The sequence below is a fragment of the Salmo salar genome, chromosome 08 (assembly GCF_965601325.2).
Source record: "Salmo salar chromosome 08, fSalSal1, whole genome shotgun sequence".
Classification (NCBI taxonomy): Eukaryota; Metazoa; Chordata; class Actinopteri; order Salmoniformes; family Salmonidae; genus Salmo; species Salmo salar.
Genome location: NC_138298.1, coordinates 39,604,592 through 39,630,805, shown reverse-complemented (window position 1 = coordinate 39,630,805; position 26,214 = coordinate 39,604,592). Strand labels below are relative to the sequence as shown.

Genomic DNA, 26,214 nt, shown 5'->3' with positions numbered 1-26,214 from the left:
AGAAGAAGCAGCAGCAGCGGAGGAGGTAGAGGAGGAAGAGGAGGAGTAGACGGAAGAGTCGCTGTCGGAAGCGTCTGGACCCTCGGTGGAGGTCGGAGAGGGAGGGGCCTCAAACGGCGGCTCCACCATCACCCGTGGCAACCGCGAACGCGACTGCGTGTCACGGGGTGGGGGGTGGGGAGGAGGGCAGACCATAGAATTAGAGTTAGAAGAACGGACATTCCCATTCAAAGCAACGTTACGCCAACAATTGTGAGCCTCAGTGTTTAACACATGCAACAACGGCATTTAGTGGGTCCCAACCAGAAACCTGAACACTGATGGGTTCGCTGCATTCTACTGAGTCTAATTCTATGGTTCAGCTCCATGGTCTGGGAAACCTTGTTCATTCTACTAGGTCTAATTCTATGGTTAGCTCCATGGTCTGGGAAACCTTGTCCATTCTACTGAGTCTAATTCTATGGTTAGCTCCATGGTCTGGGAAACCTTGTCCATTCTACTGAGTCTAATTCTATAGTTAGCTCCATGGTCTGGGAAACCTTGTTCATTCTACTGAGTCTAATTCTATGGTTAGCTCCATGGTCTGGGAAACCTTGTCCATTCTACTGAGTCTAATTCTATGGTTAGCTCCATGGTCTGGGAAACCTTGTCCATTCTACTGAGTCTAATTCTATGGTTAGCTCCATGGTCTGGGAAACCTTGTTCATTCTACTAGGTCTAATTCTATGGTTAGCTCCATGGTCTGGGAAACCTTGTCCATTCTACTGAGTCTAATTCTATGGTTAGCTCCATGGTCTGGGAAACCTTGTTCATTCTACTGAGTCTAATTCTATGGTTAGCTCCATGGTCTGGGAAACCTTGTTCATTCTACTGAGTCTAATTCTATGGTTAGCTCCATGGTCTGGGAAACCTTGTCCACTGGTCTACTGCAGCTCCTGGCGGGAACCTTGCCTCACTGGTCTACGGGCTCCATGGTCTGGGAAACCTTGTTCATTCTACTAGGTCTAATTCTATGGTTAGCTCCATGGTCTGGGAAACCTTGTCCATTCTACTGAGTCTAATTCTATGGTTAGCTCCATGGTCTGGGAAACCTTGTTCCACTGGTCTACTGGAGCTCCTGGCGGGAACCTTGCTCACTGGTCTACGGGCTCCATGGTCTGGGAAACCTTGTCCATTCTACTGAGTCTAATTCTATGGTTAGCTCCATGCGGGCCTGCCCCGGCCGGGCCCGGCGGGCCGCCCCGGCCGGGCCCGGCTGGGAAACCTTGTCCATTCTACTGAGTCTAATTCTATGGTTAGCTCCATGGTCTGGGAAACCTTGTCCATTCTACTGAGTCTAATTCTATGGTTAGCTCCATGGTCTGGGAAACCTTGTCCATTCTACTGAGTCTAATTCTATGGTTAGCTCCATGGTCTGGGAAACCTTGTCCATTCTACTGAGTCTAATTCTATGGTTAGCTCCATGGTCTGGGAAACCTTGTCCATTCTACTGAGTCTAATTCTATGGTTAGCTCCATGGTCTGGGAAACCTTGTCCATTCTACTGAGTCTAATTCTATGGTTAGCTCCATGGTCTGGGAAACCTTGTCCATTCTACTGAGTCTAATTCTATGGTTAGCTCCATGGTCTGGGAAACCTTGTCCATTCTACTGGGTCTAATTCTATGGTTAGCTCCATGGTCTGGGAAACCTTGTCCATTCTACTGAGTCTAATTCTATGGTTAGCTCCATGGTCTGGGAAACCTTGTTCATTCTACTGAGTCTAATTCTATGGTTAGCTCCATGGTCTGGGAAACCTTGTTCATTCTACTGAGTCTAATTCTATGGTTAGCTCCATGGTCTGGGAAACCTTGTCCATTCTACTGAGTCTAATTCTATGGTTAGCTCCATGGTCTGGGAAACCTTGTCCATTCTACTGAGTCTAATTCTATGGTTAGCTCCATGGTCTGGGAAACCTTGTCCATTCTACTGGGTCTAATTCTATGGTTAGCTCCATGGTCTGGGAAACCTTGTCCATTCTACTGAGTCTAATTCTATGGTTAGCTCCATGGTCTGGGAAACCTTGTCCATTCTACTGAGTCTAATTCTATGGTTAGCTCCATGGTCTGGGAAACCTTGTCCATTCTACTGGGTCTAATTCTATGGTTAGCTCCATGGTCTGGGAAACCTTGTCCATTCTACTGAGTCTAATTCTATGGTTAGCTCCATGGTCTGGGAAACCTTGTCCATTCTACTGGGTCTAATTCTATGGTTAGCTCCATGGTCTGGGAAACCTTGTCCATTCTACTGAGTCTAATTCTATGGTTAGCTCCATGGTCTGGGAAACCTTGTCCATTCTACTGAGTCTAATTCTATGGTTAGCTCCAATCTCTAATCCCCCAGATCAGCAACATCGGAGGACAATCGAGTGTGTTCGCTTCTAGTAAATCAATCAAAATACTTCTCTATTAATAATAAATCTAACTCCTACATGGCAGACAGACTTACGAGTTCAGCGACGTCTGAAGGCGTGACGGCCGAGTCCGGCCCCTCTGTGGTGGTCTGTGATGAGTCGGCGCTCGGGGGCAGCGAGGGGTCCCCTAGGGGACCCAGCAAGGGCCCGTCGGGCATCTCCGCGTTCTCCGGTGTGGCGTAGTCGGCCGTTTCCGGGGTAACGTTAGCCCCGCTGGAGCTGTGGCTGAGCATGTCCTCATCCACTGCGTTGTCATTGGGCGACTCAGGAGTCCCCGCCCCTCCCTCGCCGCCGGAGATGGTTCCGGAGGTCCCGAGGGCAGTCGTTCCTTGTTCCGAGGCGGCACCACTGAGGTCCACGGACTCGCCAGGCTGCAGAGCATGCTGTGAGGAACGGGGCTGCTGGGTAATGATGTCGACCACCTGGGCGGTGGCGTCGGCGCCCACGACAGAGGCTGAGTCAAGGTGGGAGACACATTAAACCATCACCCTCTCTCAACCTCATCTTTCAATAAAACAAACAGGGGTTAGTATGCCATACCCTGCTCAAGCCTATTGTATGATCAAATAGTACTCCAGGGTCAGATGAAAAGAGGTTGAAATGATTTGGTTATTTTTTGGTGCATGCCCTAATGAATACAACCCTGGTTTGAGTATTTGTAGTTTTCAGTTAGTAAGGGTTAGATCCAGTATTATATTTGGGGGATTAAATCTTTTTTTCATGTCATTTATATTGACAGAGGAGTACAAAGAAAACACTAATGAGTCACATTAACCCTCTGACCCCCCACCCTCGTCACTCCACTGATGGAAGGATATAGGACGTCACACACCCCCCCCAAAAAAAAAACATAGATCCTAATCGTGGAACAAAGGAGTAGGATTGTGAGCGAATTGATTTTGGTTTCAGATAACTTTTCGGAAGGTGCGCCAGACAGAGATGGCCTATGTGTTATTAAGACACCAAATGTTGTTGATAGAGTATCTCTAGGAAATGTCAGAGCGGTCCAGATCCTGCAACCTGTGTAGGTTATCCTCTATGGAACGCCAAGACACCTGGATATCTAGATCCTGCAACCTGTGTAGGTTCTCCTCTATGGAACGCCGAGGCACCTGGACATCTAGATCCTGCAACCTGTGTAGGTTCTCCTCTATGGAACGCCGAGGGGCACCTGGACATCTGGATCAAATCACGTGGCGAGAGGGCGAAGAACAAATGACTAGAATACTTCCAAATTTTGGAAGGCCTTGGCCACCTACGCTCTTTTGCCTTTTTCAGGGTCAGTCGTTTAAAACGCAAAGAGGTTTACTTTGCCAGACACATTTAGAGACTGAGGAGTGTAATTTCTTCCAATATCCAGTCGGTGGTGACAGAGGGAGCACAGAGCTCAAAACGTTGAAAAGGCGTTGAAGGATGTTCATCTTCATAATAGAGATTCGTGACTGGAATTAATTTGGAAATTTTGTCCATCTTCGGAGATCTGACACCACGTGAGAATATTGTTGTAATTATGGGTTTGATTGTGGGGTAGATATCAACTCCCAGGTATGTAAACTGTTTTACTACAGGGGTACCGAGTGCTGGATAATCTCCCATGTTAATTAGAGGTAAAAGAGCAGACTTGACCCAGTTGATTTTATAGCCTGAAAATTGAGCTAAATTCATTAAAGATGTCAAGAATATGAGGTAGAGATTGTTTTGTATTTTGGAGGGCTGGCTAAATGTAATCTGCATATAGGGAGATGTAATGCTTAGTGTCATGTGTAATGACCGGTGCGTGAATAGTGGATCGGCGGACAGTCTGGACAACAGCTTCTAAAGATAAGGCAAATAACAGAGGAGAGAGCGGACAGCCCTGCCGTGTGCCACGGGATAGAGCCAAAATGGACGGAGCAAATTGTTGCCAGTCACAAGCATAGCAGTAAGAATTTGGCATATAGAAGTTGAATCACATCTATGAATAATCTAGAAAAAAGAGAAACGCACACCTTTAAAGGCGAGGTGCTGGCTAGCGGAGTAGAACACTAGAAAATAAAGGAAAGCCGCACACTCTAAGAGCTCAGATGCAAAAATGTAATCACCAACGTTTCGACAGCGAAGCTGTCTTCATCAGGGTATCATCAAACACTGCGAGATGAGTCATTTATATAGTGTCAAGAGACACACAGGTGTTTGTAATCATGGCCAAGTATGGCCTAATATCATTGGTTAACTCAAATATTTTAAAAAATGGCATACAAAGAACATACAAAAAGACAAACAAATGGATAGCATACGATCATAGCATTTGTAGTCTAAAATGTATCTAACAAACAATTACAATGGCAAAATCACAATAATCACAAGAATGGCTTCAGATCAAAGTCTATGTTGAGACCGAAGGGAGCAAGGGTCTTTAAATTAAAGATCCAGGCAGCCTCTCGTTTCAACAATAAATTATCAAGGTCACACCCTCTCCTCGGGAGGGTGACATGTTCGATACCAATATAACGCAGAGACGAAATCGGATGGTTTGCTTCCAAAAAGTGGGCCGCAACTGGGTAAGTTAAGTTTTTGCACCTAATGGTGCTACGATGCTCTGAGATACGTACTTTTAATTCACGCTTTGTTTTACCCACATAATTTTTACCACAAGGACAAGTTATAAGATAAATAACTGCCTTAGTGGAACACGTAATAACACCTTTAATTGGGACAGATTTCCCTGTTTGGGGGTGTTTGAAGGATCTACATTTATAAGTGCCATTGCATTGAGCACAGCCATTACACTTGTAATTTCCATCCAGTATGGGCGCAAATAGACGTTGTTCAGGAATATCTTGGGGTGGTAAATCAGAGTGTACCAATTGGTCTCTGAGATTTCTTCCCCGCGAGAATACGACCAGGGGAAGATCAGAAAACACATTAACTAGACTATCATCATATTTCAGAATGTGCCAATGTTTGTGAACGATTCCTTTAATTTGTTCAGAGCACTTTGAATAGCGGGTAGTGAGAATGCGTCTTTTTGCGAGACTGACCTTGAAAAAGGTCATGTCTCGTTTTGTTTTGAATTTTCTCAATGGCAATATTAATCTGATCATTGTTGTACCCCCTCTCCTTGAACTTATCCTGAGTCTCAGCCATATTTCTGTCGAAATCTGATTGTTTAATACAAATTCTTTTGATTCGACAGAATTGGCTGTAGGGCAAACTATTTTTCAAGGGCAGTGGGTGACAACTGTCAGCCCTCAACAAACTGTTACGATCAGTAGGTTTCCTGTAAAGATCAGTGTATAAAACATTATCTTCACACAAGATCAGAAGATCAAGAAAACTGATTTGACGTGTATCAGATTGCATAGTAAATCTCAAATGTTCAGAACAGGAGTTAAGAAAAGCATAAAACGCCTGGAGCAGTTCTGCATCACCCCTCCATAGAACAAAAATATCGTCAATATACCGTTTCCAAATAATGATGTTAGGCAAGAAAACATTTTTGAGAGGGTTGAAAATGGATTGTTTCTCCATGTAACCCACATACAAATTAGCATAGTTAGGAGCCATGGGGGATCCCATAGCAGTACCCTTCGTCTGAATAAAGAAATCATTTAGAAACATGAAGTAGTTATGTGTGAGTACTATTTCAGCCAATGTTACAATGCAGGCACTGGAAGGTAGCTCATTAGGGTCACTTTGCAGAAGAAAATGTTCCATGGCTTCAATACCGCCCTCATGTGGAATATTTGTGTATAACGACTCAACATCAAAAGTAACTAACAAGGTGTTCTCAGGCAGAGGATCAAGAGATTCAATAATAGAGATCATACTGCTGGTGTCCTTTACAAAGGAGGGGAGCTGTTCTGCAAGTGGTCTAATAAAAAAATCCACAAAAGTAGATAGAGGGGCCGTTACTGCATCAATGCCCGCTACAATAGGGCGCCCTGGAGGGTTTGTAACATTCTTATGTAATTTTGGCAAAGTATAGAAAGTGGCAATTTTAGGGTGTTGAATGGCCAGAAAGTCATATTATTTTTTAGTTATCTGACCAGAATTTAAATAACCATCTAGGACAGTAAAGATAGTATTCTGAAATTGGGAAGTAGGGTCACTTCTGAGTTTCTTGTAAAAGGTGTTGTCAAGCAGTTGTCTATGACACTCATTTACATAAGCTGTCCTATCCATGAGTACAACCGACCCACCCTTATCAGCAGGACGAATAAGGACTGACGTATCGGATTGTAAATCAAGCAAAGCTTGTTTTTCATCCTTAGATAAATTATGGAAAGATTTGAAGTCCTGTTTATTCTTAAGGAGATGAGCAACATCTTTTTCAACAAGTCTGCAATATGTCTCGATAGAGTGATTGCGATTGACTGGAGGTACAAAATAACTTGCTTCTAAAAGGAGTCGGTGTACGTACAGGTAAGTAACCTACTGGTTCAATAGAAGTGTCAGGATTAGGGGAGCTAAAGTATTCCCTTAAACGGATGTTTCTAAAAAACTTGAACATGTCTACCTTAACGTCAAAATCGTTACACTGTGTTGTAGGCACAAAAGATAACCCTTTATTAAGCAAAGAGACATGGGCAGGGCTCAATATCTTACTGATAAATTAAAGACACTCAGTCCCGTGGGTTCTGGGACCGTGTGAACGGTCTCCTCTGCCTCTGATAGTCGTTTCTTCTTACCCCGTCGGGTGCGGCATCTCGTCGATGCGCGTGCCTGCGGCCACCTGCGCCCTTCCGTTGGCCCAGTCTCTCGTTGAATAAAAAACTACCACTGGAAGCCGATGAGGCGCTGGTTGTAGAGTGTTGGTCAGACGGGTGTGGATCAAAGTAAGTGTCATCCCTTCTGCGTCTGCCATGGAGAGGAGGAGCAGGACCTCCTTTGTCAGGGTTTCTCCAGAAGTAGACTTTATCCTCGGCCTTATCTTTTTTGTCTTGGTTGAATTTCTTGATTTTAAGTTCCTTTATTTCTGTAGACAGCTTGTCCTGGAGCGCTTGGTTAGTTTTCATCAGTTCATTGAATATGACATCATCATTAACAGCTGTTTGTAGAGCTGTGCGTTTGTCTTTAATCGTATTATCCATTTCACTAAAATCCTTTTTCAACTGGTCAACAATTAATGTCATTAAATCAATAGAGCATTTGTTCAGGATGGCACACCAGCGCTCCCAGAAATCATCTGTGCTCTGTCCCAATGATGGCTCTTTTTGCCACCTGAGTCCCCGTGGAATAATGCCTTGACATACGGAATCACTAAGAGTGACTATATGTAAATGCGTTCTCGTCTGACGCTTAGATAAATATAACAGTTCTTTCGAGAGGTCAGAATTACCTCCCGACATGTCAAAAAGGGACTCCGAAACAATGATTTTGTCACGTTCTTTTGTAAATGAGTGTCATAGACAACTGCTTGACAACACCTTTTACAAGAAACTCAGAAGTGACCCTACTTCCCAATTTCAGAATACTATCTTTACTGTCCTAGATGGTTATTTAAATTCTGGTCAGATAACTAAAAAAGAATATGACTTTCTGGCCATTCAACACCCTAAAATTGCCACTTTCTATACTTTGCCGAAATTACATAAGAATGTTACAAACCCTCCAGGGCGCCCTATTGTAGCGGGCATTGATGCAGTAACGGCCCCTCTATCTACTTTTGTGGATTTTTTTATTAGACCACTTGCAGAACAGCTCCCCTCCTTTGTAAAGGACACCAGCAGTATGATCTCTATTATTGAATCTCTTGATCCTCTGCCTGAGAACACCTTGTTAGTTACTTTTGATGTTGAGTCGTTATACACAAATATTCCACATGAGGGCGGTATTGAAGCCATGGAACATTTTCTTCTGCAAAGTGACCCTAATGAGCTACCTTCCAGTGCCTGCATTGTAACATTGGCTGAAATAGTACTCACACATAACTACTTCATGTTTCTAAATGATTTCTTTATTCAGACGAAGGGTACTGCTATGGGATCCCCCATGGCTCCTAACTATGCTAATTTGTATGTGGGTTACATGGAGAAACAATCCATTTTCAACCCTCTCAAAAATGTTTTCTTGCCTAACATCATTATTTGGAAACGGTATATTGACGATATTTTTGTTCTATGGAGGGGTGATGCAGAACTGCTCCAGGCGTTTTATGCTTTTCTTAACTCCTGTTCTGAACATTTGAGATTTACTATGCAATCTGATACACGTCAAATCAGTTTTCTTGATCTTCTGATCTTGTGTGAAGATAATGTTTTATACACTGATCTTTACAGGAAACCTACTGATCGTAACAGTTTGTTGAGGGCTGACAGTTGTCACCCACTGCCCTTGAAAAATAGTTTGCCCTACAGCCAATTCTGTCGAATCAAAAGAATTTGTATTAAACAATCAGATTTCGACAGAAATATGGCTGAGACTCAGGATAAGTTCAAGGAGAGGGGGTACAACAATGATCAGATTAATATTGCCATTGAGAAAATTCAAAACAAAACGAGACATGACCTTTTTCAAGGTCAGTCTCGCAAAAAGAGGCATTCTTGCGTTCTCACTACCCGCTATTCAAAGTGCTCTGAACAAATTAAAGGAATCGTTCACAAACATTGGCACATTCTGAAATATGATGATAGTCTAGTTAATGTGTTTTCTGATCTTCCCCTGGTCGTATTCTCGCGGGGAAGAAATCTCAGAGACCAATTGGTACACTCTGATTTACCACCCCAAGATATTCCTGAACAACGTCTATTTGCGCCCATACTGGATGGAAATTACAAGTGTAATGGCTGTGCTCAATGCAATGGCACTTATAAATGTAGATCCTTCAAACACCCCCAAACAGGGAAATCTATCCCAATTAAAGGTGTTATTACGTGTTCCACTAAGGCAGTTATTTATCTTATAACTTGTCCTTGTGGTAAAAATTATGTGGGTAAAACAAAGCGTGAATTAAAAGTACGTATCTCAGAGCATCGTAGCACCATTAGGTGCAAAAACTTAACTTACCCAGTTGCGGCCCACTTTTTGGAAGCAAACCATCCGATTTCATCTCTGCGTTATATTGGTATCGAACATGTCACCCTCCCTAGGAGAGGGGGTGACCTTGATAATTTATTGTTAAAACGAGAGGCTGCCTGGATCTTTAATTTAAAGACCCTTGCTCCCTTCGGTCTCAACATAGACTTTGATCTGAAGCCATTCTTGTGATAATTGTGATTTTGCCATTGTAATTGTTTGTTAGATACATTTTAGACTACAAATGCTATGATCGTATGCTATCCATTTGTTTGTCTTTTTGTATGTTCTTTGTATGCCATTTTTTTTAATATTTCAGTTAACCAATGATATTAGGCCATACTTGGCCATGATTACAAACACCTGTGTGTCTCTTGACACTATATAAATGACTCATCTCGCAGTGTTTGATGATACCCTGATGAAGACAGCTTCGCTGTCGAAACGTTGGTGATTACATTTTTGCATCTGAGCTCTTAGAGTGTGCGGCTTTCCTTTATTTTCTAGAATCACATCTATGACCCATATGGTGTAATACTGTCCACAAGTATTACTACTCAACACGATCAAAAGCATTTTCTACGTCCAGAGAAAGTACAGTCGTGTCAAACATTGGCACAGACACATGCATACACACACACACACACACACACACACACACACACACACACACACACACACACACACACACAATACATACACATGGATTTAGTACTGTAGATATGTGGTAGTGGTGGAGTAGGGGCCTGAGGGCACACAGTGTGTTGTGAAATCTGTGAATGTATTGTAATGTTTTAAAATTGTATATAAACTGCCTTAATTTTGCTGGCCCCCTGGAAATAACAATACATAATTAAATAACAATACATAATTAAATAACAATACATAATTAAATAACAATACATAATTAAATACAATACATAACAATAATAATAAACACTTCATAATAAATAATAACAACAATAATAATAATGATTAATAATAATAACAATAACAACAATATTAATAATGATTAATAATAATAAATAACAACAACAATAATAATGAGCTTGAGTGATATGAATGGTGACGTTCCTGTATTCTGTTGTGTCTCACCTGTAAAGGCCCCGGTGGTGACCTCTGCCCTCTCAGGGTCGTCCTCCAACCCCTCCTCCTCCCCCGACAGCATTTTGCCTGGGACACACAGACAGGATGAAGACAGCTACTGTAACATGACCAGTCAGCAGCGTTAGAGAAAGCTGTGTTAAAGAGGACCACTGTAGCACAGTCTCAACATGACCAGTCAGCAGCGTTAGAGAAAGCTGTGTTAAAGAGGACTACTGTAGCACAGTCTCAACATGACCAGTCAGCAGCGTTAGAGAAAGCTGTGTTAAAGAGGACCACTGTAACACAGTCACTACATGACCAGTCAGCAGTGTTAGAGAAAGCTGTGTTAAAGAGGACCACTGTAACACAGTCACTACATGACCAGTCAGCAGCGTTAGAGAAAGCTGTGCTAAAGAGGACTACTGTAGCACAGTCTCAACATGACCAGTCAGCAGCGTTAGAGAAAGCTGTTTTAAAGAGGACTACTGTAACACAGTCTCAACATGACCAGTCAGCAGCGTTAGAGAAAGCTGTGTTAAAGAGGACTACTGTAACAGTCTCAACATGACCAGTCAGCAGCGTTAGAGAAAGCTGTTTTAAAGAGGACTACTGTAACAGTCTCAACATGACCAGTCAGCAGCGTTAGAGAAAGCTGTTTTAAAGAGGACTACTGTAACACAGTCTCAACATGACCAGTCAGCAGCGTTAGAGAAAGCTGTGTTAAAGAGGACCACTGTAGCACAGTCTCAACATGACCAGTCAGCAGCGCTAGAGAAAGCTGTGTTAAAGAGGACTACTGTAGCACAGTCTCAACATGACAAGTCAGCAGCGCTAGAGAAAGCTGTGTTAAAGAGAACTACTGTAACACAGTCTCAACATGACCAGTCAGCAGCGTTAGAGAAAGCTGTGTTAAAGAGGACCACTGTAACACAGTCACTACATGACCAGTCAGCAGCGTTAGAGAAAGCTGTTTTAAAGAGGACCACTGTAACACAGTCACTACATGACCAGTCAGCAGCGTTAGAGAAAGCTGTGTTAAAGAGGACCACTGTAACACAGTCACTACATGACCAGTCAGCAGCGTTAGAGAAAGCTGTGTTAAAGAGGACTACTGTAACAGTCACTACATGACCAGTCAGCAGCGTTAGAGAAAGCTGTGTTAAAGAGGACTACTGTAACACAGTCTCAACATGACCAGTCAGCAGCGTTAGAGAAAGCTGTGTTAAAGAGGACTACTGTAACACAGTCACTACATGACGAGTCAGCAGCGTTAGAGAAAGCTGTGTTAAAGAGGACTACTGTAACACAGTCACTACATGACCAGTTAGCAGCGTTAGAGAAAGCTGTGTTAAAGAGGACTACTGTAACACAGTCACTACATGACCAGTCAGCAGTGTTAGAGAAAGCTGTGTTAAAGAGGACTACTGTAACAGTCTCAACATGACCAGTCAGCAGCGTTAGAGAAAGCTGTGTTAAAGAGGACTACTGTAACACAGTCTCAACATGACCAGTCAGCAGCGTTAGAGAAAGCTGTGTTAAAGAGGACTACTGTAACACAGTCTCAACATGACCAGTCAGCAGCGTTAGAGAAAGCTGTGTTAAAGAGGACTACTGTAACACAGTCTCAACATGACCAGTCAGCAGCGTTAGAGAAAGCTGTGTTAAAGAGGACTACTGTAACACAGTCTCAACATGACCAGTCAGCAGCGTTAGAGAAAGCTGTGTTAAAGAGGACTACTGTAACAGTCTCAACATGACCAGTCAGCAGCGCTAGAGAAAGCTGTGTTAAAGAGGACCACTGTAACACAGTCTCAACATGACCAGTCAGCAGCGTTAGAGAAAGCTGTGTTAAAGAGGACTACTGTAACACAGTCACTACATGACCAGTCAGCAGCATTAGAGAAAGCTGTGTTAAAGAGGACCACTGTAACACAGTCACTACATGACCAGTCAGCAGCGTTAGAGAAAGCTGTGTTAAAGAGGACTACTGTAACAGTCACTACATGACCAGTCAGCAGCGTTAGAGAAAGCTGTGTTAAAGAGGACTACTGTAACACAGTCTCAACATGACCAGTCAGCAGCGTTAGAGAAAGCTGTGTTAAAGAGGACTACTGTAACACAGTCTCAACATGACCAGTCAGCAGCGTTAGAGAAAGCTGTGTTAAAGAGGACCACTGTAACACAGTCTCAACATGACCAGTCAGCAGCGTTAGAGAAAGCTGTGTTAAAGAGGACTACTGTAACACAGTCACTACATGACCAGTCAGCAGCGCTAGAGAAAGCTGTGTTAAAGAGGACTACTGTAACACAGTCTCATCATGTCCAGTCAGCAGCGTTAGAGAAAGCTGTGTTAAAGAGGACTACTGTAACACAGTCAATACATGACCAGTCAGCAGCGTTAGAGAAAGCTGTGTTAAAGAGGACTACTGTAACACAGTCACTACATGACCAGTCAGCAGCGTTAGAGAAAGCTGTGTTAAAGAGGACTACTGTAACACAGTCACTACATGACCAGTCAGCAGCGTTAGAGAAAGCTGTGTTAAAGAGGACTACTGTAACACAGTCACTACATGACCAGTCAGCAGGGTTAGAGAAAGCTGTGTTAAAGAGGACTACTGTAACAGTCTCAACATGACCAGTCAGCAGCGTTAGAGAAAGCTGTGTTAAAGAGGACTACTGTAACAGTCTCAACATGACCAGTCAGCAGCGTTAGAGAAAGCTGTGTTAAAGAGGACTACTGTAACACAGTCTCAACATGACCAGTCAGCAGCGTTAGAGAAAGCTGTGTTAAAGAGGACTACTGTAACAGTCTCAACATGACCAGTCAGCAGCGTTAGAGAAAGCTGTGTTAAAGAGGACCACTGTAACACAGTCTCAACATGACCAGTCAGCAGCGTTAGAGAAAGCTGTGTTAAAGAGGACTACTGTAACACAGTCTCAACATGACCAGTCAGCAGCGTTAGAGAAAGCTGTGTTAAAGAGGACTACTGTAACACAGTCTCAACATGACCAGTCAGCAACGTTAGAGAAAGCTGTGTTAAAGAGGACCACTGTAACACAGTCTCAACATGACCAGTCAGCAGCGTTAGAGAAAGCTGTGTTAAAGAGGACTACTGTAACAGCCTCAACATGACCAGTCAGCAGCGTTAGAGAAAGCTGTGTTAAAGAGGACCACTGTAACACAGTCTCAACATGACCAGTCAGCAGCGTTAGAGAAAGCTGTGTTAAAGAGGACTACTGTAGCACAGTCTCAACATGACCAGTCAGCAGCGTTAGAGAAAGCTGTGTTAAAGAGGACTACTGTAGCACAGTCTCAACATGACCAGTCAGCAGCGTTAGAGAAAGCTGTGTTAAAGAGGACTACTGTAGCACAGTCTCAACATGACCAGTCAGCAGCGTTAGAGAAAGCTGTGTTAAAGAGGACTACTGTAGCACAGTCTCAACATGACCAGTCAGCAGCGTTAGAGAAAGCTGTGTTAAAGAGGACTACTGTAACAGTCTTAACATGACCAGTCAGCAGCGCTAGAGAAAGCTGTGTTAAAGAGGACCACTGTAGCAGTCTCAACATGACCAGTCAGCAGCGTTAGAGAAAGCTGTGTTAAAGAGGACTACTGTAACAGTCTCAACATGACCAGTCAGCAGCGTTAGAGAAAGCTGTGTTAAAGAGGACTACTGTAACAGTCTTAACATGACCAGTCAGCAGCGTTAGAGAAAGCTGTGTTAAAGAGGACTACTGTAACACAGTCTCAACATGACCAGTCAGCAGCGTTAGAGAAAGCTGTGTTAAAGAGGACTACTGTAACAGTCTCAACATGACCAGTCAGCAGCGTTAGAGAAAGCTGTGTTAAAGAGGACTACTGTAACAGTCTCAACATGACCAGTCAGCAGCGTTAGAGAAAGCTGTGTTAAAGAGGACTACTGTAACAGTCTCAACATGACCAGTCAGCAGCGTTAGAGAAAGCTGTGTTAAAGAGGACTACTGTAACAGTCTTAACATGACCAGTCAGCAGCGTTAGAGAAAGCTGTGTTAAAGAGGACTACTGTAACAGTCTCAACATGACCAGTCAGCAGCGTTAGAGAAAGCTGTGTTAAAGAGGACCACTGTAACACAGTCTCAACATGACCAGTCAGCAGCGTTAGAGAAAGCTGTGTTAAAGAGGACTACTGTAACACAGTCTCAACATGACCAGTCAGCAGCGTTAGAGAAAGCTGTGTTAAAGAGGACTACTGTAACACAGTCTCAACATGACCAGTCAGCAACGTTAGAGAAAGCTGTGTTAAAGAGGACCACTGTAACACAGTCTCAACATGACCAGTCAGCAGCGTTAGAGAAAGCTGTGTTAAAGAGGACTACTGTAACAGCCTCAACATGACCAGTCAGCAGCGTTAGAGAAAGCTGTGTTAAAGAGGACCACTGTAACACAGTCTCAACATGACCAGTCAGCAGCGTTAGAGAAAGCTGTGTTAAAGAGGACTACTGTAGCACAGTCTCAACATGACCAGTCAGCAGCGTTAGAGAAAGCTGTGTTAAAGAGGACTACTGTAACAGTCTTAACATGACCAGTCAGCAGCGTTAGAGAAAGCTGTGGTTGACCAATGGTTCTCCAACCTCTCCTCTGGGACCCCAAGTCCTTCCATGTATTTCAACTATTCGCTAAAACAACCTGATTCAACTGATCAACTGATGCCCAACTTCTTCTTTAGTGTCATCAGACGTGCTAGTCCAGGAATACATCAAAACTAGTCCAGGAATACACCAAAACTAGTCCAGGAATACATCAAAACTAGTCCAGGAATACATCAAAACTAGTCCAGGAATACATCAAAACTAGTCCAGGAATACATCAAAACTAGTCCAGGAATACACCAAAACTAGTCCAGGAATACACCAAAACTAGTCCAGGAATACATCAAAACTAGTCCAGGAATACATCAAAACTAGTCCAGGAATACACCAAAACTAGTCCAGGAATACATCAAAACTAGTCCAGGAATACATCAAAACTAGTCCAGGAATACACCAAAACTAGTCCAGGAATACATCAAAACTAGTCCAGGAATACATCAAAACTAGTCCAGGAATACATCAAAACTAGTCCAGGAATACACGAAAAGTAGTCCAGGAATACATCAAAACTAGTCCAGGAATACATCAAAACTAGTCCAGGAATACATCAAAACTAGTCCAGGAATACATCAGAACTAGTCCAGGAATACATGAAACTAGTCCAGGAATACATGAAACTAGTCCAGGAATACATGAAAACTAGTCCAGGAATACATGAAAACTAGTCCAGGAATACATGAAAACTAGTCCAGGAATACATGAAAACTAGTCCAGGAATACATGAAACTAGTCCAGGAATACATGAAACTAGTTCAGGAATACATGAAACTAGTCCAGGAATACATGAAACTAGTCCAGGAATACATGAAAACTAGTCCAGGAATATATGAAAACTAGTCCAGGAATACATGAAAACTAGTCCAGGAATACATGAAACTAGTTGAGGAATACATGAAAACATGTTGAATGGCTGGGGTTGCTGGAGGAGACGTTTGGGAAACACTGTGTTAGATAGAGGGAGCAGTACACAGGAGAGAGAGAGAGTTATTAAATCACCTTTCTGTTTTCTGAGGAGGAGTGGACTATTACAGGAAGACCCGCCCCCGGCTGCAGGCAGGAAACAGGAAGAACACACAGGAACAGGAAGTGAAGGAGTGAAAAGAAGAAAAGCCCCATGGGAAATAACCATTATACCCCAGACAGACAGAGGAAGAGACGCGAGTTAGTTAGTGAGAGAGGCTATGGATCCCAAATGGCACCCTATTCCCTATATAGTGAAATACTAGCGACCAGGGCCCTATTCACTATATAGTGAACTACTAGTGACCAGAGCCCTATTCCCTATATAGTGAACTACTTTAGACCAGAGCCCTATTCCCTATATAGTGAACTACTAGTGACCAGAGCCCTATTCCCTATATAGTGAACTACTAGTGACCAGAACCCTATTCCCTATATAGTGAACTACTAGTGACCAGAGCCCTATTCCCTATATAGTGAACTACTAGTGACCAGAGCCCTATTCCCTATATAGTGAACTACTAGTGACCAGAACCCTATTCCCTAAATAGTGAACTTATTTTAACAAGAGTCCTACAGGGCTCTGGGCACTAGTAGTTCACTATTTAGGGAATAGTGCTCTGGTCACTAGTAGTTGACTATATAGGGAATAGGGCTCTGGTTACTAGTAGTTCACTATATAGGGAATAGGGCCCTGGTCACTAGTAGTTCACTATATAGGGAATAGGGTCCTGGTCACTAGTAGTTCACTATATAGGGAATAGGGCTCTGGTCTAAAGTAGTTCACTATATAGGGAATAGGGCTCTGGTCACTAGTAGTTAACTATATAGGGAATAGGGCTCTGGTCACTAGTAGTTCACTATATAGGGAATAGGGCTCTGGTCTAAAGTAGTTCACTATATAGGGAATAGGGCTCTGGTCTAAAGTAGTTCACTATATAGGGAATAGGGCTCTGGTCTAAAGTAGTTCACTATATAGGGAATAGGGCTCTGGTCTAAAGTACTTCACTATATAGGGAATAGGGCTCTGGTCACTAGTAGTGCACTATATAGGGAATAGGGCTCTGGTCTAAAGTAGTTCACTATATAGGGAATAGGGCTCTGGTCACTAGTAGTTCACTATATAGGGAATAGGGCTCTGGTCACTAGTAGTTCACTATATAGGGAATAGGGCTCTGGTCACTAGTAGTTCACTATATAGGGAATAGGGCTCTGGTCTACTAGTAGTTCACTATATAGGGAATAGGGCTCTGGTCTAAAGTAGTTCACTATATAGGGAATAGGGCTCTGGTCTAAAGTAGTTCACTATATAGGGAATAGGGCTCTGGTCTAAAGTACTTCACTATATAGGGAATAGGGCTCTGGTCACTAGTAGTGCACTATATAGGGAATAGGGCTCTGGTCTAAAGTAGTTCACTATATAGGGAATAGGGCTCTGGTCTAAAGTACTTCACTATATAGGGAATAGGGCTCTGGTCACTAGTAGTGCACTATATAGGGAATAAGGCTCTGGTCACTAGTAGTTCACTATATAGGGAATAGGGCCCTGGTCACTAGTAGTTCACTATATAGGGAATAGGGCTCTGGTCACTAGTAGTTCACTATATAGGGAATAGGGCTCTGGTCACTAGTAGTTCACTATATAGGGAATAGGGCTCTGGTCACTAGTAGTTCACTATATAGGGAATAGGGCTCTGGTCTAAAGTAGTTCACTATATAGGGAATAGGGCTCTGGTCACTAGTAGTTCACTATACACTGAGTGTACAAAACATTAAGAACACCTGCTCTTTCCATGACATAGACTGACCAGGTGAATCCAGGTGAAAGCTATGATCCCTTATTGATGTCACCTGTTAAATCCCCTTCAATCAGTGTAGATTAACGGGAGGAGACGGGTTTAAGAAAGATTTTAAGCCTTGAGACATGGATTGTGTGTGTGTGCCATTCAGAGGGTGAATGGACAAGACAACATTTTTAAGTGCCTTTGAACAGGATATGGTAGGAGGTGCCAGGTTTGTCAAGAATTCCAACGCTGCTGGGTTTTTCACGCTCAACAGTTTCCTGTGTGTATCAAGATTGGTCCACCACCCAAAGGACATCCAGCCAACTGGACACAACTGTGGGGAGCATTGGAGTCAACATGGGCCAGCATCCCTGTGGAAACGCTTTCAACACCTTGTAGAGTCCATGTCCTGATGAATTAAAGCTGTTCTGAGGACAAAAGGGGGTGCAACTCAATATTAGGAAGGTGTTCCTAATGATTTGTATACTCAGTGTAGAGAGAGCCTTGTGGGACCAATCAGCAGACAGCAAAACAGAACAGAGAGACAGGAGGCGGAGCTCTGTACAGTGACTGGCAGAGCATTCACCCAATGACTGGGCTTTGTAATTTGAAACTAAAGATTTAACCGACAGAGCAAATCCACCAACGACCAAAGCAGTATTCGTTTGATTGACGGGTGGACTAACCAATGAACTCCAGGATGCTGCCGGAGTGGGCGCGTCTCTCGACGTCCTGTCGGAACACGCTGGCGTGCAGAATGCTGCCGGGCGTAATGAGCATGTGCAGTAGCTCCGGGGGAGGAGTCCTGAACATCTGCTGCATCAGTTCCAGAGAGGCCGTCACCACATTGTGATCACCATGCTGGGTGTAGTGTAGAGTCAACTCATAGACCTACACACAGATACCAGGGATTGGAAGTGACCCTGGATTTACTAACAGTATTACGGTGTTATTGAGAAATGGATCGCTGTGGTTAGAGCTGGAAGAAAGCCATTTCACTGTACTTGTGCATGTGACATTAAAACTTGAAAACACACACACACACACACACACACCACACACACACACACACACACACACACACACACACACACACACACACACACACACACACACACACACACACACACACACTGACTTGCAGCAGCTGTTCAGGCGTGGGCTGTAAGTCTGCCTCCTTCCTCATGACTCCGAAGCTTCCTTTCAGGCTGGTGGTCCTGTCCTGTTGCTGGAGTTGAGGCATCAGGTAGCGAAGGGTTAACAACACCCCCAGGACCAGGTGGTTAGGATGTTCCTCGTCTACAGGAACCAACAGACCTGGAGAGAGAGAGAGAGAGAGAGATGTTCTCCTCATCTACAGAGACTAACAGACCTGGAGAGAGAGATGTTCTCATCTACAGAGACGAACAGACCTGGAGAGAGAGAGAGATGTTCTCCTCATCTACAGAGACTAACAGACCTGGAGAGAGAGATGTTCACCTCATCTACAGAGACTAACAGACCTGGAGAGAGATGTTCTCCTCATCTACAGAGAATAACAGACCTGGAGAGAGAGATGTTCTCCTCATCTACAGAGACTAACAGACCTGGAGAGAGAGATGTTCTCCTCATCTACAGAGACTAACAGACCTGGAGAGAGATGTTCTCCTCATCTACAGAGACTAACAGACCTGGAGAGAGATGTTCTCCTCATCTACAGAGACTAACAGACCTGGAGAGAGAGATGTTCTCCTCATCTACAGAGACTAACAGACCTGGAGAGAGATGTTCTCCTCATCTACAGAGACTAACAGACCTGGAGAGAGATGTTCTCCTCATCTACAGAGACTAACAGACCTGGAGAGAGATGTTCTCCTCATCTACAGAGACTAACAGACCTGGAGAGAGATGTTCTCCTCATCTACAGAGACTAACAGACCTGGAGAGAGATGTTCTCCTCATCTACAGAGACTAACAGACCTGGAGAGAGAGAGAAATGTTCTCCTCATCTACAGAGACTAACAGACCTGGAGAGAGAGATGTTCTCCTCATCTACAGAGACTAACATACCTGGAGAGAGAGAGATGTTCTCCTCATCTACAGAGACTAACAGACCTGGAGAGAGAGATGTTCTCCTCATCTACAGAGACTAACAGACCTGTAGAGAGAGAGAGATGTTCTCCTCATCTACAGAGACTAACAGACCTGGAGAGAGAGAGAGATGTTCTCCTCATCTACAGAGACTAACAGACCTGTAGAGAGAGAGAGATGTTCTCCTCATCTACAGAGACTAACAGACCTGTAGAGAGAGAGAGATGTTCTCCTCATCTACAGAGACTAACAGACCTGGAGAGAGAGAGAGATGTTCTCCTCATCTACAGAGACTAACAGACCTGGAGAGAGATGTTCTCCTCATCTACAGGGACTAACAGACCTGGAGAGAGAGAGAGAGAGATGTTCTCCTCATCTACAGAGACTAACAGACCTGGAGAGAGAGAGAGAGATGTTCTCCTCATCTACAGAGATTAACAGACCTGGAGAGAGAGAGAGAGATGTTCTCCTCATCTACAGAGACTAACAGACCTGGAGAGAGAGAGATGTTCTCCTCATCTACAGAGACTAACAGACATGGAGAGAGAGAGAGATGTTCTCCTCATCTACAGAGACTAACAGACCTGGAGAGAGAGATGTTCACCTCATCTACAGAGACTAACAGACCTGTAGAGAGAGAGAGATGTTCTCCTCATCTACAGAGACTAACAGACCTGGAGAGAGAACCTGGAGAGAGATGTTCTCCTCATCTACAGAGACTAACAGACCTGGAGAGAGATGTTCTCCTCATCTACAGAGACTAACAGACCTGGAGAGAGATGTTCTCCTCATCTACAGAGACTAACAGACCTGGAGAGAGAGAGAATGTTCTCCTCATCTACAGAGACTAACAGACCTGGAGAGAGAGATGTTCTCCTCATCTACAGAGACTAACAGACCTGGAGAGAGAGAGATGTTCTCCTCATCTACAGAGACTAACAGACCTGGAGAGAGAGATGTTCTCCTCATCTACAGAGACTAACAGGAGAGATGTTCTCCTCATCTACAGAGACTAACAGACCTGGAGAGAGAGAGAGAGATGTTCTCCTCATCTACAGAGACTAACAGACCTGGAGAGAGAGAGAGAGATGTTCTCCTCATCTACAGAGACTAACAGACCTGGAGAGAGATGTTCTCCTCATCTACAGAAACTAACAGACCCGGAGAGAGATGTTCTCCTCATCTACAGAGACTAACAGACCTGGAGAGAGAGATGTTCTCCTCATCTACAGAGACTAACAGACCTGGAGAGAGAGATGTTCTCCTCATCTACAGAGACTAACAGACCTGGAGAGAGAGATGTTCTCCTCATCTACAGAGACTAACAGACCTGGAGAGAGATGTTCTCCTCATCTACAGAGACTAACAGACCTGGAGAGAGATGTTCTCCTCATCTACAGAAACTAACAGACCCGGAGAGAGATGTTCTCCTCATCTACAGAGACTAACAGACCTGGAGAGAGAGATGTTCTCCTCATCTACAGAGACTAACAGACCTGGAGAGAGAGATGTTCTCCTCATCTACAGAGACTAACAGACCTGGAGAGAGAGATGTTCTCCTCATCTACAGAGACTAACAGACCTGGAGAGAGATGTTCTCCTCATCTACAGAGACTAACAGACCTGGAGAGAGATGTTCTCCTCATCTACAGAGACTAACAGACCTGGAGAGAGAGATGTTCTCCTCATCTACAGAGACTAACAGACCTGGAGAGAGAGATGTTCTCCTCATCTACAGAGACTAACAGACCTGGAGAGAGATGTTCTCCTCATCTACAGAGACTAACAGACCTGGAGAGAGATGTTCTCCTCATCTACAGAGACTAACAGACCTGGAGAGAGATGTTCTCCTCATCTACAGAGACTAACAGACCTGGAGAGAGATGTTCTCCTCATCTACAGAGACTAACAGACCTGGAGAGAGATGTTCTCCTCATCTACAGAGACTAACAGACCTGGAGAGAGAGTGTTCTCCTCATCTACAGAGACGAACAGACCTGGAGAGAGATGTTCTCCTCATCTACAGAGACTAACAGACCTGGAGAGAGAGATGTTCTCCTCATCTACAGAGACTAACAGACCTGGAGAGAGATGTTCTCCTCATCTAGAGACTAACAGACCCAAAACATTATAAGGACATAAAAACAAGACAGACAGAACTACAAACAGAGAGGCTGAGTGAGAGAGAGACCTCTTTTGAATTCCAAATCAAGCCCCTGCACCATAGACACTACAACATATCTGAAGGGATTGGATGGACAGAAACATGATGGTTAATCTCTTCCTGTTGCCTTCTGATTGGCTGGGTGGAAAGGTCTTCATATCCCCTCCACCTCCAGCTGCAGGGTTCCTCAACAGGCGGCCCGCGGGTGACTATTTGGCCCCCACCTACAGGGTTCCTCAACAGGCGGCCCGCGGGTGACTATTTGGCCCCCAGCTACAGGGTTCCTCAACAGGCGGCCCACGGGTGACTATTTGGCCCCCAGCTACAGGGTTCCTCAACAGGCGGCCCGCGGGTGACTATTTGGCCCCCAGCTACAGGGTTCCTCAACAGGCGACCCGCGGGTGACTATTTGGCCCCTAGCTACAGGGTTCCTCAACAGGCAGCCCGCGGGTGACTATTTGGCCCCCAGCTACAGGGTCCCTCAACAGGCGGCCCGCGGGTGACTATTTGGACCCCAGCTTTTCTGAGCAAGTCTTTATATTATATTTTTGGACATAAAACTGTAAAAACCCACCAGGAAATCTGTTCCAAAGTATTCCCACGCACAACTAGATAGACATATGTGGTCGTAGCACAAATACTACATCTGTTTGGGGATTCCTGCAGTGTACAAATGATTTAGAAGTATGTTTTACCCCCCACACAACTATCCGCTGAAGGAAAACTGGTCCCACGGCTAAATGTAATTGATGATCCCTGTAGTAGGGGTGCTTGTGTTTGGTACTGACCCAGCAGGACGTTCAGCAGCCAGGTGTAGAAGTAGGAGGCCCGTCTAGAGTGTTGACACATACTAGCCGCTGAGCTGGCGGCCGTCCGGCGGATCGTAGGAGAAGTGGACTTCAGGTTGACCACCAACGACTTCAACAACACCTGAACATATCAGACCAGACACCATCAGACACCATCAGACACCACCAGACACCACCAGACACCATCAGACACCACCAGACACCATCAGATACAATCAGACACCATCAGACACCATCAGATACAATCAGACACCACCAGACACCATCAGATACCACCAGACACCATCAGACACCACCAGACACCATCAGACACCACCAGATACAATCAGACACCACTAGACACCACTAGACACCACCAGACACCACCAGACACCATCAGACACCACCAGATACAATCAGACACCACCAGATACAATCAGACACCATCAGACACCACCAGACACAATCAGACACCATCAGACACCATCAGATACAATCAGACACCACCAGACACCACCAGATACAATCAGACACCATCAGATACAATCAGACACCACCAGACACCACCAGACACAATCAGACACCACTAGACACCACCAGACACCATCAGACAATGGTTATAAAGACAATTACAAACTGGGTGGTTCGAGCCCTGAATGCTGATTGGCTGACAGCCGTGGTATATCAGACCGTATACCACGGCTATGACAAACATGTATTTGTACTGCTCTAATTAAGTTAGTAACCAGTTTATAACAGCAATAAGGCACCTCAGGGGGTTTGTGGTATATGGCCAGTATACCACGGTTAAGGGCTGTATCCAGGCACTCCCTGTTGTGTCGTGCTTTAGAACAGCCCTTAGCCGGAGTATATTACCCCTGGTGCCTTACAGCTTAACTCTACAACCCATACAGAAAGAGGATATCAATACTTCCATTATTCTCTGGAACTCAAGGCTTTTAACAGAACACTTTAATGGAGGTTGTTATGGGGGTCTTTGAGTTCTAAACACAGGAGAGTGTGTGTGTGTGTGTGTGTGTGTGTGTGTGTGTGTGTGTGTGTGTGTGTGTGACCTTGACCTCTCCGTCGTTAGCGAAGTGTCCCAGAGCAGACATGATCTTAGGAACAGCAGCAGCCAGGGTCTCCTGAACAGTCTCCTCCTGTCTCTTAGTGATCCTGGTCAGACAGGGGAGGAGGTTCACCAGGTAGGGTCTGGAGGGAGGAGGGAGAGAACAAGTGAGAGACCAATCCAGTCCACAGAAGACTGGGTAAATAACAACAGTTCCTGAGCCAGTTCACCTCATAGTATTACCCCACAGGACCAACACCTCATAGTATTACCCCACAGGACCAACACCTCATAGTATTACCCCACAGGACCAGTACCTCATAGTATTACCCCACAGGACCAGTACCTCATAGTATTACCCCACAGGACCAACACCTCATAGTATTACCCCACAGGACCAGTACCTCATAGTATTACCCCACAGGACCAACACCTCATAGTATTACCCCACAGGACCAGTACCTCATAGTATTACCCCACAGGACCAGTACCTCATAGTATTACCCCACAGGACCGACACCTCATAGTATTACCCCACAGGACCAGTACCTCATAGTATTACCCCACAGGACCAACACCTCATAGTATTACCCCACAGGACCAGTACCTCATAGTATTACCCCACAGGACCAACACCTCATAGTATTACCCCACAGGACCAGTACCTCATAGTATTACCCCACAGGACCAGTACCTCATAGTATTACCCCACAGGACCAACACCTCATAGTATTACCCCACAGGACCAGTACCTCATAGTATTACCCCACAGGACCAACACCTCATAGTATTACCCCACAGGACCAACACCTCATAGTATTACCCCACAGGACCAACACCTCATAGTATTACCCCACAGGACCAGTACCTCATAGTATTACCCCACAGGACCAGTACCTCATAGTATTACCCCACAGGACCAGTACCTCATAGTATTACCCCACAGGACCAGTACCTCATAGTATTACCCCACAGGACCAACACCTCATAGTATTACCCCACAGGACCAACACCTCATAGTATTACCCCACAGGACCAACACCTCATAGTATTACCCCACAGGACCAACACCTCATAGTATTACCCCACAGGACCAGTACCTCATAGTATTACCCCACAGGACCAGTACCTCATAGTATTACCCCACAGGACCAGTACCTCATAGTATTACCCCACAGGACCAGTACCTCATAGTATTACCCCACAGGACCAACACCTCATAGTATTACCCCACAGGACCAACACCTCATAGTATTACCCCACAGGACCAACACCTCATAGTATTACCCCACAGGACCAACACCTCATAGTATTACCCCACAGGACCAACACCTCATAGTATTACCCCACAGGACCAACACCTCATAGTATTACCCCACAGGACCAGTACCTCATAGTATTACCCCACAGGACCAGTACCTCATAGTATTACCCCACAGGACCAGTACCTCATAGTATTACCCCACAGGACCAGTACCTCATAGTATTACCCCACAGGACCAACACCTCATAGTATTACCCCACAGGACCAACACCTCATAGTATTACCCCACAGGACCAACACCTCATAGTATTACCCCACAGGACCAACACCTCATAGTATTACCCCACAGGACCAACACCTCATAGTATTACCCCACAGGACCAACACCTCATAGTATTACCCCACAGGACCAGTAGCTCATAGTATTACCCCACAGGACCAGTACCTCATAGTATTACCCCACAGGACCAGTACCTCATAGTATTACCCCACAGGACCAGTACCTCATAGTATTACCCCACAGGACCAACACCTCATAGTATTACCCCACAGGACCAACACCTCATAGTATTACCCCACAGGACCAACACCTCATAGTATTACCCCACAGGACCAGTAACTCATAGTATTACCCCACAGGACCAGTACCTCATAGTATTACCCCACAGGACCAGTACCTCATAGTATTACCCCACAGGACCAACACCTCATAGTATTACCCCACAGGACCAACACCTCATAGTATTACCCCACAGGACCAACACCTCATAGTATTACCCCACAGGACCAGTACCTCATAGTATTACCCCACAGGACCAACACCTCATAGTATTACCCCACAGGACCAACACCTCATAGTATTACCCCACAGGACCAGTACCTCATAGTATTACCCCACAGGACCAGTACCTCATAGTATTACCCCACAGGACCAACACCTCATAGTATTACCCCAC

General features: G+C 44.6%; 1 protein-coding gene across 1 annotated transcript in view; it reads right to left on the bottom strand.

Annotated features, from left to right (window-relative positions):
* LOC106602109 (huntingtin) overlaps positions 1 to 26,214 on the bottom strand; it is a 127,026-nt gene that overhangs the window by 81,043 nt on the left and 19,769 nt on the right. The window contains 7 exon segments of the mRNA XM_082978672.1: positions 2,486 to 2,904; positions 10,542 to 10,619; positions 16,156 to 16,206; positions 18,590 to 18,794; positions 19,042 to 19,220; positions 22,926 to 23,067; positions 23,999 to 24,137. Coding sequence (XP_082834798.1) covers positions 2,486 to 2,904; positions 10,542 to 10,619; positions 16,156 to 16,206; positions 18,590 to 18,794; positions 19,042 to 19,220; positions 22,926 to 23,067; positions 23,999 to 24,137 — 1,213 coding nt within the window.